The sequence below is a fragment of the Rhea pennata genome, chromosome Z (assembly GCF_028389875.1).
Source record: "Rhea pennata isolate bPtePen1 chromosome Z, bPtePen1.pri, whole genome shotgun sequence".
Taxonomy (NCBI): Eukaryota; Metazoa; Chordata; class Aves; order Rheiformes; family Rheidae; genus Rhea; species Rhea pennata.
Window position 1 is genome coordinate 70,165,030 of NC_084702.1, and position 18,672 is coordinate 70,183,701.

Here is an 18,672-nt window from a genome sequence, read left to right on the forward strand (position 1 = left end):
TTTTTCTTTCTCTTTTTCTTCCCAAGCTCATTGCAGTGTGGTCAGGTCACACCTTTAGCGTTTCCCCTGTTCCTGTGGAGGGTTAGGGTTCCTTTCTGGCCCCTTTTCAGTAGAGAGTTGAGGGTTTCGTCTCAAATACGTGTTTCTGGCTTTGTGAGCTTCGTGGTCAAATCACAGGAGTTGAGGGTACTGAAGGAGTGGGTCCCCTTTGGTGAGGAGGAAACTGCTCTTGAAATACCTAGCATTTTTGGTATCATGAAGGATCCTGGAGAACAACAAAGACTGGGTGGTCTTTTGAGGGTTAGTAACCTTTGTTGCCAAAACTGGCCCCTTCAAGTAAATTTGTGAAATTTTTCTTTTCCCTCAACTAACTGTGGAGTTATTGGAAGCCTGGCATCTCGCTGTTAATAGGGCGCTTTTCAGGAGCTCAAGCGAGCTTGCAAAAGCATTGGAAATAAGTCTTTTTCTACCCTAGCATTCTGTTTCCTGCTTTAAAACCAACTTGATTAAATTTTCCGGCTCTCCCTTTCGTTATTAGCAGCCATCCAAAACCTTCACTTCTCAGTGTAAAGAGGTACTTTGGGAATTATAGCTGAAGTTGAAACCGAGGGAATGTGGTTTGCCAAAACAGTGTTGCAGAGATCTTTTCATTTAAAATATCATTGCAAAAATTTGCTGCTGGAGTAGAAGCTGTTTCAGTGGGATGTGTTTTCTTTCCTCTCCCTTTTGGGCATTTGTGATAATTTCTATATAGGGAAAAGCACAAAAGGTTTTATCCCAAAGGCGAGGCCTTGCCGTGCAGAAGTAGGAGCGGGGAGGGAGGAGAACATTGCTGTCAGGCTCAGGTGAAGGGCTCCCCACATCATTTCAGCTCCCGGGGATGGGGAAGAGAAGCAGCACGGGAAGGGAGGTGGCTCGCACGTGGTTGTGGGAGGTCCCTGCGGCGGGTGGCTGAGCTCCACCAGCTGGGTGGGAGCTGATGTTAGCTAGGAGGCCCACGGCCACGTGGCTCCGTGCCCAAGTTCACAAGCCGTGCTGCTAACGCAGCTTCGTGGCTCCCGCCTTGGGGCGGGCCGGGAGCCGTGGGGCACCGGCCGCAGGGCTCATCCATCACGCTGGTCTTTGCGGCTTTGCACGAACAGAGGTTGTCGCATTCATTGGTGGAGTTTGCTGCAGCACTCCTAGGGCTGAAAGCCATCGCCTTGTGCCGCATTTGTGCAAAAAGCCTGGATTATATTGAAGAATATCTCCCATGCTGAACTTCTCATTCAATTTTGAGTAGAAACCATTTTTCTCAGGTTAAATCTACTTCCAGCTGTCACTGCTGCCTAGGATGATTGGGAACCAGAGGCGGAATTAGATAAAAGAATTGCAAGGAGGAATAAGGAAAGATGTGAGCTAGATGGTTAAAAAATGTGGAGAGAAATTATTTTTGAGGGGGTGTGATCCTAAAATAACTGGGACCAAAAGTGATGAGAGCCATGGGAATACAGTGTGAAGGTGTGGGCACTTACAACGAAGTGGCAGAAGCGTTACAATTTGCCTATACTTTTCACGTGAGGTGTCTATGGGTCACACTTGAATGGCTTGTGACCTGTTCCTCATTTCTTAATGTAAGGCATGTGTTTTTCAGTTTTATAATTTGATTCCTATTTTGCAAATGTGAACTTGTTCGGGCTTTCCAATGTGGAGCGAGCCTTACACCTTGGAAGATGCAGTGCAAAAAAGAAATGCTCCCATGCAAGACTGAAGGTTGTCAGACAGATAACACTTAATGAAAAATCCATCTAGAATAAAGTAAAATCTTTATTTTGATGTGCTCTCTCAATTTGAAAGTCAAAGTTCAAATCCCTGAAATGTTACTGAAGAAGCATTGTTTCTCCGAATCAGAAGTAATGTCTTTAAAAAGTGCCAGGCATCTGAGCTAACGATCCAAAGCTGTGTCTCTGCCATTAACAGCAGCAGTGAAAGCATTTTGAGTGCCACTCTGTAACTTTCTGCAATTGCTGCAAAAGGTAAACATGGCTTTATTTGTATTCCAGTGCGTGTGTTGTGCATGCTCTGCAAACAAGCCTGGCTGCTGGCTGGGCCCTTGTGCTTATGGTGAAGCAGAAAATCATGCATGGGCCTAATTAGATGCTAGCCCTGGCCTTTGCAAACTTCCCTCAGATCAGTAATTGGAGAATGCTCTCGTGCGGATTACGGGCACAGAGTGATTAACCAGCGTCTACATTAGGAACCAGGCGTAGCGTAAAAGGGAGCGAGTCTGTAGGGTGAAACCGTTGTGCTGAGACCTGACCTCTGCACTGTGGGTGTTTTGGAGGTTACTTGGGATTAACTCTGATGTGGTCCCACGGGCGTTCGGCTGGAGAGCACGGCATAGCAAGTGGAGCGCATCGAGTGTGCTCCTGGCCCACATCTGCCCATTGACTTTCATCTGAAAAGCACCTAGTCTGTGCGCTTAGTCACTGCTCTGCTGTGCATACCAAAGCACGGTAACACGGAAAAGGAGATTTGCTTCAAAATTTGATTTGGACTGAAATGCTGAAGTAGACCAACCCTATCAGAGGCAGCCCTTAGCCATGGGGCAGTGTGAGGGAATGAGGTTAGCAGGCTTCCTACAGACTGAACTTTCTCCTTTCTTCTCAGTTTTTGGCCGCTTTATTCCCTTCTATTCATCCTGCAGCAGAAGGGATACAGAACTGTCCTCTACTGTAGTAGAGTCCAGTAAGCCCTAAATTGAAGAGGACAAGGAAACCCAATTTAGTACATTTTGGAAAACATATTTGGTAAAAATGGGGAGAGGGGAAGCTTCTTGATTATTGGCAGTGGCAGTGTTGTGTATGGATGTGGGTTTAGGGGGATGACTGCAGTCAGTCGCCCTAGTGTTGCAGGTGCGTTACCAAGTCACATGAAGCAACTGAGCCTGTCTGGACTTGCCCTGTCCTCCCAGGAAGGGTGCATCTGCCTCTGGGCTACCACGGGAAGAAGGTGGTTTGATACCTGCTTTGGTGAAAGCATGGAAGAGGTGTTAAATTTGACCTCTCTCAAAGTTCTCAGGAAAAGAACCAGTAGGGCAGAGTTTGGCCGAACAAAAGGCTTCTGGTACTCATGCAGCCTAGGGCTTCAAGAGTGTAAGCGTCTTCAAAAGGGCCAGAAGTCGTGGTGGTGGAGGAGAATGAATTTAAGCAGCTGCAAGCACGACATGAAACAAGGAATAATTGCAGGTGCTAATGCCTAGTTGTAACTTCATTTTATTTAGCCTTGCTGCAGCAAAGGTAAAAAGCTAATAATTATCATTTTGAAGTGATAACTCATCAATTTAAATTGCTCAGTTTTCTGGTAACTGAAAATTATATTTGTAAACATGGCCATGCATCCAGGTAAAAGTCAGTTTGCAGCAGAGCTATGAGCTAATGAACTGGAGCATTCAGCGTCCTCATAGGTGGACTGAATGAGACCACTTCAGTTTGTACTCTCTGCTGCCGAATACTTAACAAGTATCATTTGTCTCTTCAATCCTCCTCCTTCTGTCTGTAGCACCAAACCCCCAAAGCAGTGTGTACTTCTGTCTCTAGGACTTCTAGATGAAGTCCTGGGAGTTGCCTGTTTTGTAGGATCAGGTCCTTTGCAGAGCTTGAGTACAAAGTCCCTGCAGTATAAATGCAATGTCACTCCTGTGTTCTGCCAAGACAGCCAATAAATCACTAAATCCCAAGGGACTGCATCTTATTCCCAGGGGACAGATGACTGCAGCTGCATAATCTGTTACCTTTACGTTCAGGGTGCCTGTCAGAGCTCTGGGTGTTTCCTAGGCATGGAGGAGCTGCTCTCTGGCTCCTAGACTCATCCTCTTCAGAGGTTTGTTCTGGGAGGACAGTGGGGAAAAGGCTCGGGGTGCTTGTCTGCACCTTTGTCCATCCTGCTCGGTGTTTTGGGGTTCCCTGCTGGTCCTTTCTTGTCGTGCTCTGGATGTGCTTCTGGGGAGAGGCTCTAAAGGCACAGGGCAGAAATGTGTTTTTTGCATGGTGCCAGCATAACTGCAGTGCTAATCTCTCTTCTTTCTGCACCTGAGATGGGGGTGTAATTGAGCTGGTCCTCATCACTTCTGTGAGGATGCCTATCCCTTTAGTGTTAGAAACCGAAGGTGTTAATGTCACTCAGCCAAAGCAAGCCAGTACTTCTGCCTGGAACATGCGTGCAACTCCCTTCCCTCAGGCCGTCGCTGTGCGTAAGTGAGCGCTGCTGATGGACGCGGAAGCGCGGCCCCTTGCCCGGCTCGCCGTGCCCATGCAAGCGCGAGTGCGCCCGCCGCGAGCCGGATCGCAGGGTTGGGCTGGGTTGGGTTAAAACTCCCTGTCTTGGGGTTGGAGTTTTTGAAAGTTTGCTTTTGGCTGGGTTCGTTTAAAGCTGGAGCAGTTCCCTCGTGAGGTTCGTTTGCGCTGTTGCCCACGCATTTGCACCAGCACCAGAGCAGCACATGAGGTGGGAGGAAGGCTGCGATCTCGTTCAGGGTTGACTGATCCCAGATATAAGGTGTTTGTGAAACTGTGGGGTGTAAAGTCCAAGGGCTTCGCCACCATAGGCCTTGCAGCAGCTCTGTGGGATGAGGCATGTTGTTGGCCCTGTTTCTTTTACTGAAAGGCTTGCCTGGAGCACCCCAGGTGGTCTGTAGCCCAGCGAGGGAAGAGGAATTCAGTTCTCCCAAATTCCAGGCCACGTTGTTGCATCGAGACCGGGTAGCAGAAGGTGGCTCACCGGGCTTCAGTCGTGGTACCGCGTTGCAGGGCCTCACTGAACATTACGTTCCCACGAAACGGCAAGGAGGCAGCAGGCCTGCAGAAACGCAGCAGCGCTCCTTTGTGCGCTTTTTGCCCTTTTTGAGAGCTTGAGGTGATCCTGTGCAAAGATGTCCTGCCTGGTGCCTCGTTCCAGTGGCCAGAGGTGCGTTTCCCTCTTCTTTGCAAGCTTCAGCACTTGAAGCATTTGTTCCTCTTAATACTAAATTCTTGCTGGTTTAGTTGCTCTGTTGAATGAGTGAAGATCAGACCTTGCCCCGTTGGCTCCCTCCCGATGGCGGGTCTCTGCGCTGTTGTGCTGTGTTGTACCCACTGACACCGGCCAGCCTGCGAGCAGCTTGAACGTCACCACGGTGAGCATGAGCAGTATCGTGCTGCTAGCAGTTTTAATCTAGGAAAGGACTGGGTCTAGCCAGCACTGAACGTGGGCAGGGCATTCTTAGATTAGCTTATAACAGAAATATACCTTGAAATCTCACTTCTAAACTTACTTTTCTTCAAAACTTTGGTGGGTCTAGTGGCATTTCTCCCTATAAATTTGATGGTAGAAAATACACCACAGACAAAAAAAAAAAAAAAAAAAAAACAGTTTTGTTTCTCCTGAAATCCAACACTTTAGCTGGCCTGGAAAAAGCCAGCATTGCTTGGAGAGCCGCAGCCAATGCGAGACCGCGGGAAGCGCTGCTCGTTCTTGGCCACGAGTTGGCGGCTCTGAATTGTTTGCCCTCAGAAGGGAAGTGGGAGCCCTGTTACATACCCCAGGCTGTCTGAATCAACTCCGGGGGTGTTTTTAACGTCTCACTCCATGACTGACTTTTTCCCATGCCGTTTCTCTGCTTTCCCCTGCTTATCAGCACAGGAGGAGAAGATTGCGTCCCTTGTTGCGTGTGTCATCGCGCACAGAGCCCAGGACAGGAAAGGGCTTGTTGGTGGCGAGACGCTGCACTGAAAACTCCCTGGCTCGTTCCTGGTGTGCCACAGCTACGTGCCCACAGGAATATGTTTAAGCGGCACCTGATTTACCAGCACAGTTGGTTTCTCTTCAGATAAACTGTCGCTGGAGAGCAGGGTGCCCTGTGGAGGCAGAGGAGGTGTGACAGTGGAGACAGGGTGGCAGTGGGTGTCCCAGGGGAGATGTCACCCCAAGGAGGTGTGCCCAGCCCAGCCCTGTGGAGGACCTGCTTGCAAGGTGGCCAAGGGAAGGTTTGACTGGGTCTTTGGAGCTTGCTGATCCCCCTCTTCGACTACATGCGTTAAAGATGTCTTGAATCCTGCCTGAAGACGCAGAAATTGCTGTCCTAGAGGATAACAAGCCTGAAGAGGATCCCGGTGCTGTTTGCCAGATGTGCGCTCGACGGGCTGGGTGCTTTCACGGTGGCAGCGGTGAGGTGAGGGTTTGACGGGGAGGCGTGTGCTCTTAGATCCCTCGCTGCCCGTTCGTCGTTGGAGTTACGCGCCCTGCATTGCCTGAAAACCAGGTTCGATCATGTGCCTGTTCGTTAATTTTAGCTTTTAAATCCCCCTTGGGTCCGTAGATTTAGTTCTGCTAGGATCCGCTCTGCCCTGGCTCTGTCCAGCATGAAAAAGATAGAGTTTCAAGAAGTTTTACCATGTTGTAGTCTTTCAAAGAGCATAAAAATTAGCAGCCTCTGTCCTGCTAAGGATACTACAGGTCCCCAGGTATCCTAGGTAGAGCCTATAAAAGCGATTGTCTTGGCTGAAATTTCTTTTTTCTTTTTGCTCTGGTGAACTATGTTATATGGCAGTTGGCTGGATATCAGGGCTATTCTGTGTATATAATTTCCAAAGCATTTTCTGATCTTTGGGGATGAAAGGTTCTGTAGAGATGCAAAAGAATGCCATTATTATAAAATAAACATACTTCTTCAATATTTCTGATACTAAAGTAAATCCAGATGTTTTCTTATGGATGTTGGGCCTGCTTTGGGTTTTCCTTCACTCCGTGTGACCATCTGTGTTTGTTCAAGTTTCACTGTGTAAACTTTGAGATGTGATGTGACACAATTTGTTGCAGCATGTTCTTGTCAAGTCTGGGAACTTTTATATTTACACACACATGCACACGTGCACACACATGCATATATATAGATATATATTTAGATATATATATCTAAAATATATATCTATATATATATAATGAAAAGAAAAACAACGTATTTACCCTAAAATACCATTTCTGAGTCTGACACTTCACGTACGTGCCAAGGACCTTAGAATAAACTCAGCAAGTTTATCCTTTCATATAATTGCTGCAATCATCTCAGTGATGTCAGGGAGAAATGGGATTTGACGGTGGAGTTTGAAATAGTCTCAGAAGGAAGCAGATGTGTGCTTCGCTTCGTAATTCTGAGAGAAAGGGAATATTAAATGCCCTTTAATACCAGCCACTGGTTGCACTTACTAACATGTAGTTGAACTTTGCAAGAGGTAACCGTGCAGCACTCTTAACTGTGAAACGATTTTGCCTTCATTCTAAAAATTATTAAAATTTGCATGGTTTCTCTCCTACAGAGAAGAACAAGTCTGCTCCACTATTTAAGGCTGGATTTCATATAGGCTGATACTTTACTATAGCTGATGCTAGAGAGAGATCAAAGCAGTAAAAACAACCAGGTGGTCATTGTGGCTGAGCATGGAAATGGGAAATGTTTCAAAGTCAATGTTTCAGTGACGTTTTGGTGTTTGCCTGGGGAGCTGCCACTGAGATACCGAGGCCTAATGTTTGTCATCCCTTCCAGGGGCATCTTGGTGTCCATCACCCTGGTGCCTTGGTGGTTGTTTGCGATCTTTCCTATCTGAATTTGGCTCGAGTTTCTCTGTGCTTCAGCTTTTACGGTGCTTTTTCAGAATTCCAGCTGTATCCAGTCTGGCCCGTGGCTGCCAGAAATAGGTTTCTCTGCCCCTGCTGTTGTCGTAGAGGATGCGGTGAGTCTGTGCTACTGTATCCTGATGTGTTGTAGCACTGCTTTCCTGGGCATTACTTACTGCACGGGGCTTAGATCTCCAGCTAGGGAAGCTCTGTGGAAACACGAAGCATGGTAGCACTAGTCGTAGTTACTCGTGTAGGACAGGGAAATGTTCTACTAGTAAGAGGCGTTACGGAAAGGAGTTGTAAGGCTGTCATAAATCCTGTGTAAGGAGAGGGACGCAAGACAACCTTTTCCTAATATGAAGTCCTCCTGGGTGTTTGCAGCCAGCTTCTATGATTCTACAGGGAAACCAGTTTGCCCAGCTGTGCTGAGGGGGGGTGACACTACCCTCCAAACTAGCAAATACATAAGACGTGGGCAGGTATTTTGCTGGTAAAGTGTTGTGTTTTGGTAATTAATCCTAATAGATGCATTATGAGTTGATAAAATCTTTTGCAATCTTAAAATCAAAGATAATAGGATTTGTTATGTGCAGTCCTTCACTGGTATTAGGAGTAGTTTCCCAGACTTTTTAGTTTATAAGATCTAGGGCTTTCCCTGAATCTTACCCCATGCCCTACCAACTGAAGAGGGGAAGAGGAGGTTAAAAAGCAGTTGTGACTTACAGTCTCAGTTTTCAATAAAGTGGATCAGTTGAAGCTGCATTAGGGATACTTTTGCACCATGCAGCTTCTCTTTCCCAGCTGAAGGCAATGTTCAAAGTAACTAATGGTTTCTAGGTAGAAGTCAGTTCTCCAAGTCTGTATCAGCTCTGATCTCAGCCTGCCTGAAATCCATATGATGTACTGATCTCTAATGTCTCTGAAGTGTTCTGCAGGGGTCAAATCCAGGAAAAAGCTTGTCTGCCTTGCACACGTTAAAAACTGAGAAGTGGATTTTTTGGTCCTATCTAGCTTTTGCACAGTTTTCTGCAGTCTAGAGGCTGTACAAATATGCTTTATTGAATCCAGCTCTCTCTTGCCTTCTGGCATAAAGATGCTCCTGGATTGATAGAAAGTAATGAAAAATCTGCTGATTCTCACTCACCTAATACAACCTTTCCTGTCTTTTGTCTTGTACTTAGAGCCTGCTGGATTTTCTTAAGGTTTTTTGGCTTCTTCCTTAAATAAGAAAAGAAATTGCCAGCTAAGTAGGCATCATGTTCTTAGCACAACTTACAAGTGGCTTGGATTCCTTGGTTAACAGCCCTGCCTAGGGAAGGGAGGGAGCAAGTGACCGCAAATGCTTGTTGTATTAGTTCCCTGTCTTGTAATGCGAGTTTGGTGTTACACCAATGTTGGTCTTCCAACATGAGATGCCTGGTCCTTGGCTCAAAACAAACTCTGAGATGATGATGTCACTTATTGCATCACTGATACCCATCCTTGCAGCAGCTGGATCTACCCTGTCCTGAAGTATCTGGCATCAGTTGGGGTACCTGATCATTTACTGCCAAAGATAGCTGCTCACTGACCCAGAGAATGCTTTTCTTCATGGAAAATTATTGTGTGCTTTGAACTGCCTAGAAGTACTCAGGAAGACATAAAAACATGAGTTACTAGAGGCTGCACGCCTGGAACTTGTAGGCCATCTCAACATATGGAGTAAATCAGCATGGCTCCACTGACTTCAGTACAGCTGCAACTACTAATGCTGGCTGTGAACCCTGCTCCAGACTTCAGGCTTGATACTCTATGGCCAGTGGATAGAAAAAAGAGCTTCTGTCTTCCTTTTTAATAAATTCACATTTTAAATAATAAATAATAATAAATTTACAAAATATATGTGCTATAAAGGGAATTAAAGTAGTAAATTATTTTTTCCTAAGGCTGCTTTATTTGGGACATCCAGTAACTAACTTCTCTCTCATTCAACATAGTTCCTAAATCAAATATTTGATGAATGCCTGCACTTGATTACTGGCATTCAAAAATACATCAGGGATTAGTTCAGAGATAGAGATCTGTGTTTAAGGAAAAAAAAAAATCCCTGCGTACATGCACCTGCACAAAAACAAGTCAGGCAGAACTGACTGCGCAAAAACAGGGTGGGCAGCACCTAGGTGAACCCCAGGACTGTTGGAAGAGGAACTGCTTTTCTGTTCTGTGCGCCAGGAGAAGCAATGCTATCAGGCTTGTGTGTGATGGATCAGAGTGCAGTGATATTGCTGCAAGCAAAAGTCATGAATTTTAATCAACTTTACTGGCTGCCTTGAAATCTGAGTTGAAAGATAAATGTGAAAAACAGGCATCTCATATTGTCTCTGGAACAAAACTGCCCCTTTTCTGTTGATTAGAAGATTTTTTTTTCTTTTAACTTGAAAATCAAAAATACTTCCATTCTAGTTCTGGATTTTTTTTAAGCTAGCCCTTGAGGTCCTGTCTTCCCTTGGTGCCTTGCTGAGTGACGTGTCACCTTGTGGCCACCCAGATAGCTGACTCTGGCTGCAGACACTTTCCAACCAACAGGGCTCCTTGGCTGTCTGATTTTAGATGGTTTGTGGTTTTATTTAAAGTTTCTTAATGATTTTTTTTTTAAAGGGGAGGGTGGGGGGGGGGGAGGTTTGCCTAGTGAAAACTGCAGAGTGGATTGTCCAGGAGGTTGAAATCCATATATTCACTGGGGAGACTTGAAGGACAAACATTTGCTGTGCCAAGTCTGTTGCTCCAGGGCTGTTTTGAAGGCTATATAGTTATATTCATCTAGGCTTTGGTTTTCCTAATCAGATGTAAGATGATTATAATGTTTTCTGGTGGGGACATCTAAGCTTTGGGAAGAACTAGGCTGAAACTACCAGCTAACATCCATGGACAAAAACACACCCATTGTGGGTATTTTGAGTCACTCCCAGACTGGTCCGGATTACTCTCCTTTTTTTCACTCCTCTATAAAGAAGTTTGCTTCAGGGTTATCATAGCTGCTTTTCCTGTTTGGCCATAAGTCACCTCTATGCAGGAATAATTTTCCAGGGTTGTATTTAAAGCTAACAAACTTTTTAAGAAAGGAGAGGGGAAAATTAGCCCAGAAATTCTGGGTAGAAAAAAACCAAAAAGTGGAAGACCCCTGAGTTTCTCCTTTCAGTCCAAACTGCTCTATTATTTTCTCTTAGGATCCCTTATGATTTAGCTCCACACCTATTTTCCCGTCTCTGATAGCTGTAGGTTCACCAACTGCTCCATATTAATAAAACGTTCATTGCAGCTGCAGCAGACGCTCACTTGATGCTCTTGGAAATACTTGCTGCTTTCACTAGTGAGAAAGGCAGTGTATTTTGAGGACCTAAATCAGTGTGAAAGGGCACATACAAACCTGCTAAGTACAAATTCCAGCTTGTTTGTACTCTCAGTTGGCTACACCCTTGGCTCAGAATCCAGGTATTTCAAGAATTCTAGTTGAGGTATATGCTTTCCCAAAAGAGACACGAAGTTAGATTCCCCTTTTGCATCAATGGGTGCAGTTTCTTTAAGGTCACCGAGTATTTGCTTGCAACAGAAATGTCAATTCCTTCAAGGCGTATTCAAAGCCTGTGGGAGGGGAGGCGATGTTTTGCTGCAGTGCTGGAAACCTCGCGGTTTACTCCTTCCACAGCTGAGATGACCTAGCTCTTGCTTTCTTTGGAGTATGCTTACTCTAAAGGAAACCCACCTTATTTCCATGCCCGTTTATGGGAGCTGGTACGCCTTAGTTTGTGGTGCCGCGCTTTGCTCTGCCTCCAATGAGGCCATTGGAGCGACGCCTGCCTACCCCAGTGGTTGATTTTTTTCCCTGAGGCCTTCAAAGCATCTATGTATGCTGAAGCAGAAGATTGGTTTTGCTAAGAAGGCTCATTTCAGATGCAAATACTCTATGGGCTGCTGCACAAATGAAGCCTGCCTGATTTTTTTTTCTTCTTTCAAATCTTTACTTATTTGTTTTATTCTCCACTGGAAACCCGCTCTGCTTTGCTTCACCCATGTTTTCGTGCTGCTGTGACACATGTCTTGAGGTCAGAATGGTGGAAACCAGTTGGGTGGTATGTACCAGTGTCACATAACGCCTGCGCGAGGTCAGCCAGAGCGAACGTGCCGGCGTCGAGGGCTGCTCGCCCAGCAGCGTCGGCGGTCGCTCGGAGCTCCTCCGCGCGACTTGGAATATTTAATACGGAAGGAGAGGAGCGTTTGCGGACGCGTCCGGGTGTCCCGCCATGTCCCGGTAGTGGGGTAGTTGGGGCTGCTCGGAGGGCGCTGTGGACGCAGGGCCGGCGTCGTGGTCCTAACCCGCGCTTGTCCCTTCCCCTGCAGCTACTTGGCTGAGCAGTGCTGGAATGGCGGCTTCGTCCACCTGATCATGCTGCGCCGCATCAAGCGCAAGGCCCCGCCGCCTCCCTCCAACGGCAACACCGGCGACGGCTGCGAGCCCGGGGCGAAGCCGGGCCCCGAGCCGAGCGACAGAGCCGCCCGAAATGGGAAAAGGACGAGGAAGTTCGGCGTCATCACCAGGACGCCGGGCGGCAAGGAGAAGCCCGGCTCGGAGCCGGGCAACGGGCACTGCACGCCCATGGAGGTGGAGGCCCCTCAGCCGGCGTCGTCGGCCGCGGCGGAGAGCGGCGCGGAGGAGCCGTTGGGCGGCGTCGGGGGACAGCAGCGGTCCCGGCTCTCGGACGGCGACCAGCCCGCCCAGGTACGTTTCCTCGGGGCGTCGTAAGGAATCCAGCGGGCACGCTGGTGGATTAAGGGCTTGTCTGGAGCAGCTTCCCTGGGCTCAGGCCCCGACCTCGAGTAATAATGGCGAGGGGCCTCCGTCGTGGTAGGTCTGTGACGAGGGGAGAAGGTTGCTTAGTCATCAGAGCTGTCGCTTTTGGCTCCCGGATTTTGTTTGCAGGAGACAACTGGTGGCGTTACGACGCTGTGGCAGGAGGCGCCGGTGGAAGGCGGTCACCTCGCGGCTAGCGTTGCCTGAGCGCGACGGGCCGTTACGGCTTCCGTTAAAAACGGACATTAGAAGCCCATTTTTGAAGGGAAAGGGAGTCAGCGCGAGACCACAGTCCGTTTATTAGCTTGCGTTACAAAGCTTGTTCGGAAAACGTTTAGAAACGCCCCGGAAGTTGCTGTGAATTTTGCTCTGCCTTGCCGAGATGCACGATTTGTTAATGTCGGGGACAGTGGTGGGACGAGGGCCTCTTATTGCTTCTCTCCTCGACCTGGTGGAGATCCTGGGGTTTGTTGCCTGGCTGGAATTTCATTATTGCTGCACGCACGTGCATTAAAAAAAAAAAAAAAAACCACCAAGTCTTGATCAGATTTCAGTATGCGTCTATCACCAGAAGAGCTGTTTGCCAATCTTCCCGAAGACGCTGATAGTATAAACAGATGAAGGCTGCTGTGCTAGGCTGGGGACTTGCTGCAACAGCTGGTTTTGTTTTTAAGGCTACAGAGCTGATAACGCAGCGATTCGAGTGTATGTCATACCGCTAAATTGTGTCGAGCAAAGGTGCGGTATTAATGTGTCCCGAATCGGCGATCCCCGACGCTAGTGCATTGCGGTGGTGGTTGTTTCAAACTTAAAATACAGTAGAGAGACTGAAAGCAATAATAATAATAATAAAGAAAAAACGTGATCCTAAAGAAACATAACTGAGAAAACCTGCTCTTCCCATCGGTGAGCCAAGTTTGATTTCGTGGTGCAACAGGGAGGGAGGGATGCTTGTGTACAGGTTTGGAAATTTACAGTCTGTAAAAACTTTTCTGAAAGAGAATGTTAAGTTAAAAAAGATCCAGACTTTCAGCATTTTGAATGCTCCAGCCACTTTAAAAACTTAAATCCGTTTTGAAGACATCTAATTACAGATATATCATAACTGAAGATAATGAGTTTTTCTGAAACAAAACTTTTGATCTAGAGCTTTTGACGCTATTGTTGTTTTGATGTTTTGAGCCATCTCAGTCTGAGAAGTAAATCGTTAAATTCAGAAAAAATATTTGAATGGGAGCAATACATACATGTTTTTAATGCAAAGCAGATATAAGGTAGCTTTGTAAAACGTGAAAGCTTAGTTAAGTCACTGGAAATTTAAGAGCTATCATCTGTTCATGTCTGGTGCGTGAGAGATGACCAGGGAGGCAGTCATTTAGCAAAATTGCTTCTCTTCCCCCCCACCCTTGCCAATATTTTGCTTAGAGGTATGACCTCTGTATGAGTCAGTATTAATTGCATTTTCCTGCATCAGAATGTGGAAAAATTTGAATAGCTAGAGCCTGAATAGCATGTCTTGATCATCCTTTTCTTTATAAAAATAAGGGGGCCTTACAGAAGCCTCTGCCTTTAACGTCTGTGTGGGAATGCTGTCAAAGGAATCAATGGCTTAATTCTGTTTCTTCGTAGACAGTGAATAAAACTTATAGAATTATATGAATCCTATTTAAAGAAGAGGGAAAGCAAGGAATAAGGAAATTTGGGAGCCTCAAATCTCCCTTAAAGCTGTTTTCAAAGCGTGACCCAGCACTTAGGCATTTGAGATTCAGTTGTGGTAGGAGCCTTTTGAAAATAGTTTCCACAACTTAGTGTCAGAAGTTGCAACCTGCTTCCAAGCTTCGAAGAGCGATCCAAGCCTTTCGGAGCGGTGGGGTGAATCATCTCCTCCCAAACGAGGATGAGGTGCATTGGCAGGGCATTGCATCTGTGGGGAAAACAGGCCCATCCCTGCTGCCCGCGCGGCGCTTGCCATCTCCGTGAGTTGGCTAATTGAATATCCAGCGCTGTCCATCTTGCGCCTTTGGAGACCACTGTATTCGCTTTGCAACAGTTCCGGCCAGTTGCAGTGAGCCCGAGGGTGGCTGTCAATGGCAGGAAAGGCTTGGAGAAGTGGCCCCGTGACCTGTGCAGCTGCGTGAGGACCTCTTGTGCTAACGCCCCTTGTACTCCCTTTAGCTCCTTCTTACTCCTTGCCCTGGGAAGCAGGTCGAAGAGTTACAGAAATTGAAATACTGAAGCCAGAAAAGCTCTTTTCTCCCTTTTGAGTGTTTGTTTGAAGTTGTAGCAACCAAAAGTTAGGGCAGGAGAGTTTAGTTTGAGTCTATGTGTCTTCAGCTGCTCCCTTACCAAACCCAGCAGGCAGCTTCCAGCTGATGCCTTGGAGAAGTTGCAGCAGGAGTGCTTTTGAGGCAGCTGTGTGCCGGGGTGTTGTTTGCTCTCAGCGTACCTCCTCTGCCACGAGCCTGGTGTTTTCCTTCTGCTTTATTCCTGTGCACTGCTAATAACAGCAGTGCTGAATCATAAAATGAGAGCCGAGACCAGTACTGTTTGTCAGATGAACCCACTAGGAGGTTCCTGCATTACCTGTTTACGTGCGGGTGTCAATGCCCTTCAGGCTTGCTTTCATCTCTTCGATCTCCATTGGTCTCTCCTGTGCACTTGGTGTTCTTGGTGACGTGTATAAACAAATCTGCTAGGTTCTTCTCTTGTACATAACCTCAATAAAAATTGTACCCGTCAATTAGCAGTCTATAATGTTTACAGTTGGTTAAGTTATGGTGCAATATTTTCGGGATGAACTTAAATGCCCCTTAAAATGTACGGCTTCTAAACAGGTTCCTTGCATCTGCGTGGCAGGAAGGTCCCGGAGGCCTGGAAGCCAGGTATGACCTTGGGAGGGACCCAGGCTGATCTCGGTAGGAGGCACGTGCAGTGATTTGAAAGCAGGCAGTCTCTGAGCTGGAGTAATGACCCATCACATCCTGGGAAGATTTGGGAGCTTAAATACAGCAATCAAAGTTTACTTCTTTTATTCAGCAGCTTGAAACAGGGTAGTGCTTTGTAGGCTGGTAATTGTAAAGGCAAGGATATAAGATGGGTATGCGGAGGGGCCACCGGAGTTAGCTGGGAAATGATAGAAGGAAAGAAACCATGGGCGAGCTAGTTACATACTGATTTGTGGTTTCACCCGGCTTAGTGTTAAGACAGAGTTCATCACTTTTGTTCTCAGTTTCTTTATCAGAGTGTTTCTGGAAGAGCTTTGGACTAGTCTCCTGGTTCTTCAGTCCCTGAGGAGTGTTGAGATACAGTCTAATACAGCTGGCACAAGTGATGTATCAGAATTATGAGTTTTGTGAGTGCTGTTTGTAACAGTAGCTTGAGCTGGTTCAGTCCTCACTGACATGATGAGAGAGGCTTTCGTTGCTCACACCAGAAGCTGGGCTGGAGGTGAAGCATATCAAAGCGCAGAAAATGCAGGACGAGCCACCTTCTCTTCTTCCTGCCCTGGCAGGAGGCTCTGGAAAGTCCCTAAAGCACCAAGGATAAAAAAGAAAAGCAAACGAACTTCTAGGTATTCCCCCCTGAATGCTCTCCCTTCACTGTAGCTTCTGGATTAATTGAAATTAATTGAAATCCAGATTCAAGCTCAGCAGTCACCAGTGGAAGCTACCTAAATGAGACTGAGCTTTAATAACGAAGGTAGGTGGCAGAGCCTGGGGATTTGTGCATTTCTCCACTGGGTTATTTTATAGGATATAGGAGAGGTCCAGGGTGCGTGCCCAGCATCGCCTGGGTTGGTTGTGAGGCCTGAGCGTGTGCTTGTGGTGGGAAGTGTTTCCAGAATGGAAACAAGTCAGCATTAGGTAGCGCCATGAAGTATATTTTCTGCGAAGTCAGCTTACCATCTATTAAAAAAGGAGGGGAGGCGGGGAAGGCGAGAGGATATTACTGCCCAGCCTCACGGAGGTTTGGGAGAGGTCTGGTTTATAATGTAATGGTGCTTTGGATCCGTGGATGAGAAGTGCTCGGAATCGTTAACCCAAAATATTTTGCAGTGAGTTACAGCTGCCGGAACGGCGTGCTTAGCCAGCTCTGCTCCCTTGTGGGTCAGCTGGGCCTGTCTTGCATAGGCCACAACTCCCTTAAGACTTGTAACTCTTTACACAGGTGCATGTGGATGCGTATGGATGTCTGTGTCTGTAAAAGCCCGGCCAGGTCTTTGCAAATGGGCCCTTGCTTTTGTATCCTTTTAATTGAAATGTGCTTGATTGCAATTTATCAAAACCCCTGTTCTGTCCTATTACAGCTTTTTTATTAAGAGCTGGCTTGTCTCAGTGAGGGCTGACTGCTTTTGAATTATATTTTACTTTGTATTGAGGATGAGGTGACAGCCCTTCTGCAGCCATATTTACCAATTAGCACTGGTAAATGCTAGACTTACCTTGCATTTTTGTTACTGGAAAATGTACCTTATCTTGCCGAGCAGAAGAGCAGGGCTAGTGACACATTATAGGAATCAAAAATTGAGGTTCAAAATAATACACTTACTTAAAAGATTTTACTTTTTTAAGCAGTATTAGAAAATCTTTTCCTATCAGTTTATTTTACCAAAATGAAAACCCTGCTCTGAGCAACATACTTACAAGTGTAAATATTCACAGCTCCATTGAAGCTAGTGAGGCTAAAATGATTTACATCAGCTGTTTTGGCAACCTAAGCGATAGTGATTATTGCATCAGGGCTATTATGAGGCTTTTGTACGATGCATGTTTTAGATATAAATAGCTCTGGTTTTGGTTTTTAATTGTAGACACCTTGAGATGCATAAAGGCCTTCCTCAGAGTCTGTTTGTGTTCTTTGGTCTTTTTAATCTTGTGTATTTGCTTCCAGCCCTCATTAACATGAATCCTGGGGCTGCCTACCGTCTCGAAGCTTCAGTGTGCTCCGTGATAAGGATGTGTTCCCTCTGTCGCGCCTGGGCCGGGTTGTCAGCTCTCTTTGGAGCAAGGGCTGTCTTAACTCCATCGTACAGCACTGAGAAAACTTGGCCTTGATTTTGCTTGGAGTTCTAGGCAGTGCTTTTATGTAACTGGTACTGATATTGCAAATACTCTTTTACTGCCAGTGATGTGAGTTCCACCTTGCCCTAAAACAGCAGTAGTCACAACTTTCTGGGATAAGTATCGCTTGCTGCCAGATTTCTTCAGATGAATTAAGATTTTACTTTTGTTTGCAGTGATTTAAGCAATAGCTACAGCTGTGGTAATTATAGATTTTAATTTCAAATAGTAATCTGTCCTTTTATTTTGTTTCTAAATGGAATTTTCTAGAGAGGCAGGGGAGCGTTGTGGGGAAAGATAACCTGGTAATGGATAAGTTATAATGAATTAGTTTTAATGCATCATGTGGAAACTAAGTTCTCACTGTCGGAAATGAGCTACCTGCAAAGGCAGAACAGATATGTACCGTGTTATGTTACAGCAGCGCCTAAGCGATCTCAGCTGAGATCAAAGCTCTGTTACGATAAAACATAAGTACAAATGCATTTCCCACCTGCTGAAAAGTGTTTTTTTCATTTTGCGTACAGTATTAATGATACAGAAAATCCACAACTGGAATGCAGAAGGATGGCTTCAGCTGAATATAAATTCACACCATTTATGTTTTAATCATTAAGTGCAAGTGTTTGAAAACAAGTGGACATACCTTAAAATAGAACATGCTGTTTGTTTAGTTCTGTAAAGCTTTAGGTGTAAATCATGATTATAAAGCTATATGCCCTTAATTTTTGATTTGGTGGGCTGAAATCACTGAACAGACCTGAGGCATCCTTTGGCCCAAGAGGGTGTAATATCCGCCCCCATGAAAGACTTGGCTTTAGCTAACATCAGTACCACAGTGGCTTGCTCCAGGATAGACTTTAATATGCTGCAGTCATTGAGGGTTTATTATTATTATTTCTATTATTGAGAAACTTCAAACTGACCGACCAAACATTCTCAATAACTTAGCAACAGAATGAGACCAAGCAAGACATCTGTGAGCACGCAAACATATTTGAACTTTTAAAAGCCTGAACTTTCCAGGGGGAGTTGCTGTGCTTAAAACCCCCTGGATCAGGGACAGTGAGAAATCTGTTGGCTGCTCTTGAAATAAAGCTTCAGTCGAAGGCAGGAGGTGGAGGGAGGGCGAGGAAGGGCCCATGGAGGCAC

General features: G+C 46.1%; 1 protein-coding gene across 6 annotated transcripts in view; it reads left to right on the forward strand.

Moving 5' to 3' along the window:
* PDZD2 (PDZ domain containing 2) overlaps nucleotides 1-18,672 on the forward strand; it is a 142,615-nt gene that overhangs the window by 61,505 nt on the left and 62,438 nt on the right. For 5 of the 6 annotated variants that reach the window (XM_062599491.1, XM_062599492.1, XM_062599493.1 and 2 more), the window contains exon 2: nucleotides 12,010-12,388. The exons of the other annotated variant lie outside the window; for it this stretch is intronic. In XM_062599491.1, coding sequence (XP_062455475.1) covers nucleotides 12,010-12,388 — 379 coding nt within the window. The remainder of the gene's footprint in view (nucleotides 1-12,009; nucleotides 12,389-18,672) is intronic. 6 annotated transcript variants of the gene reach the window in all.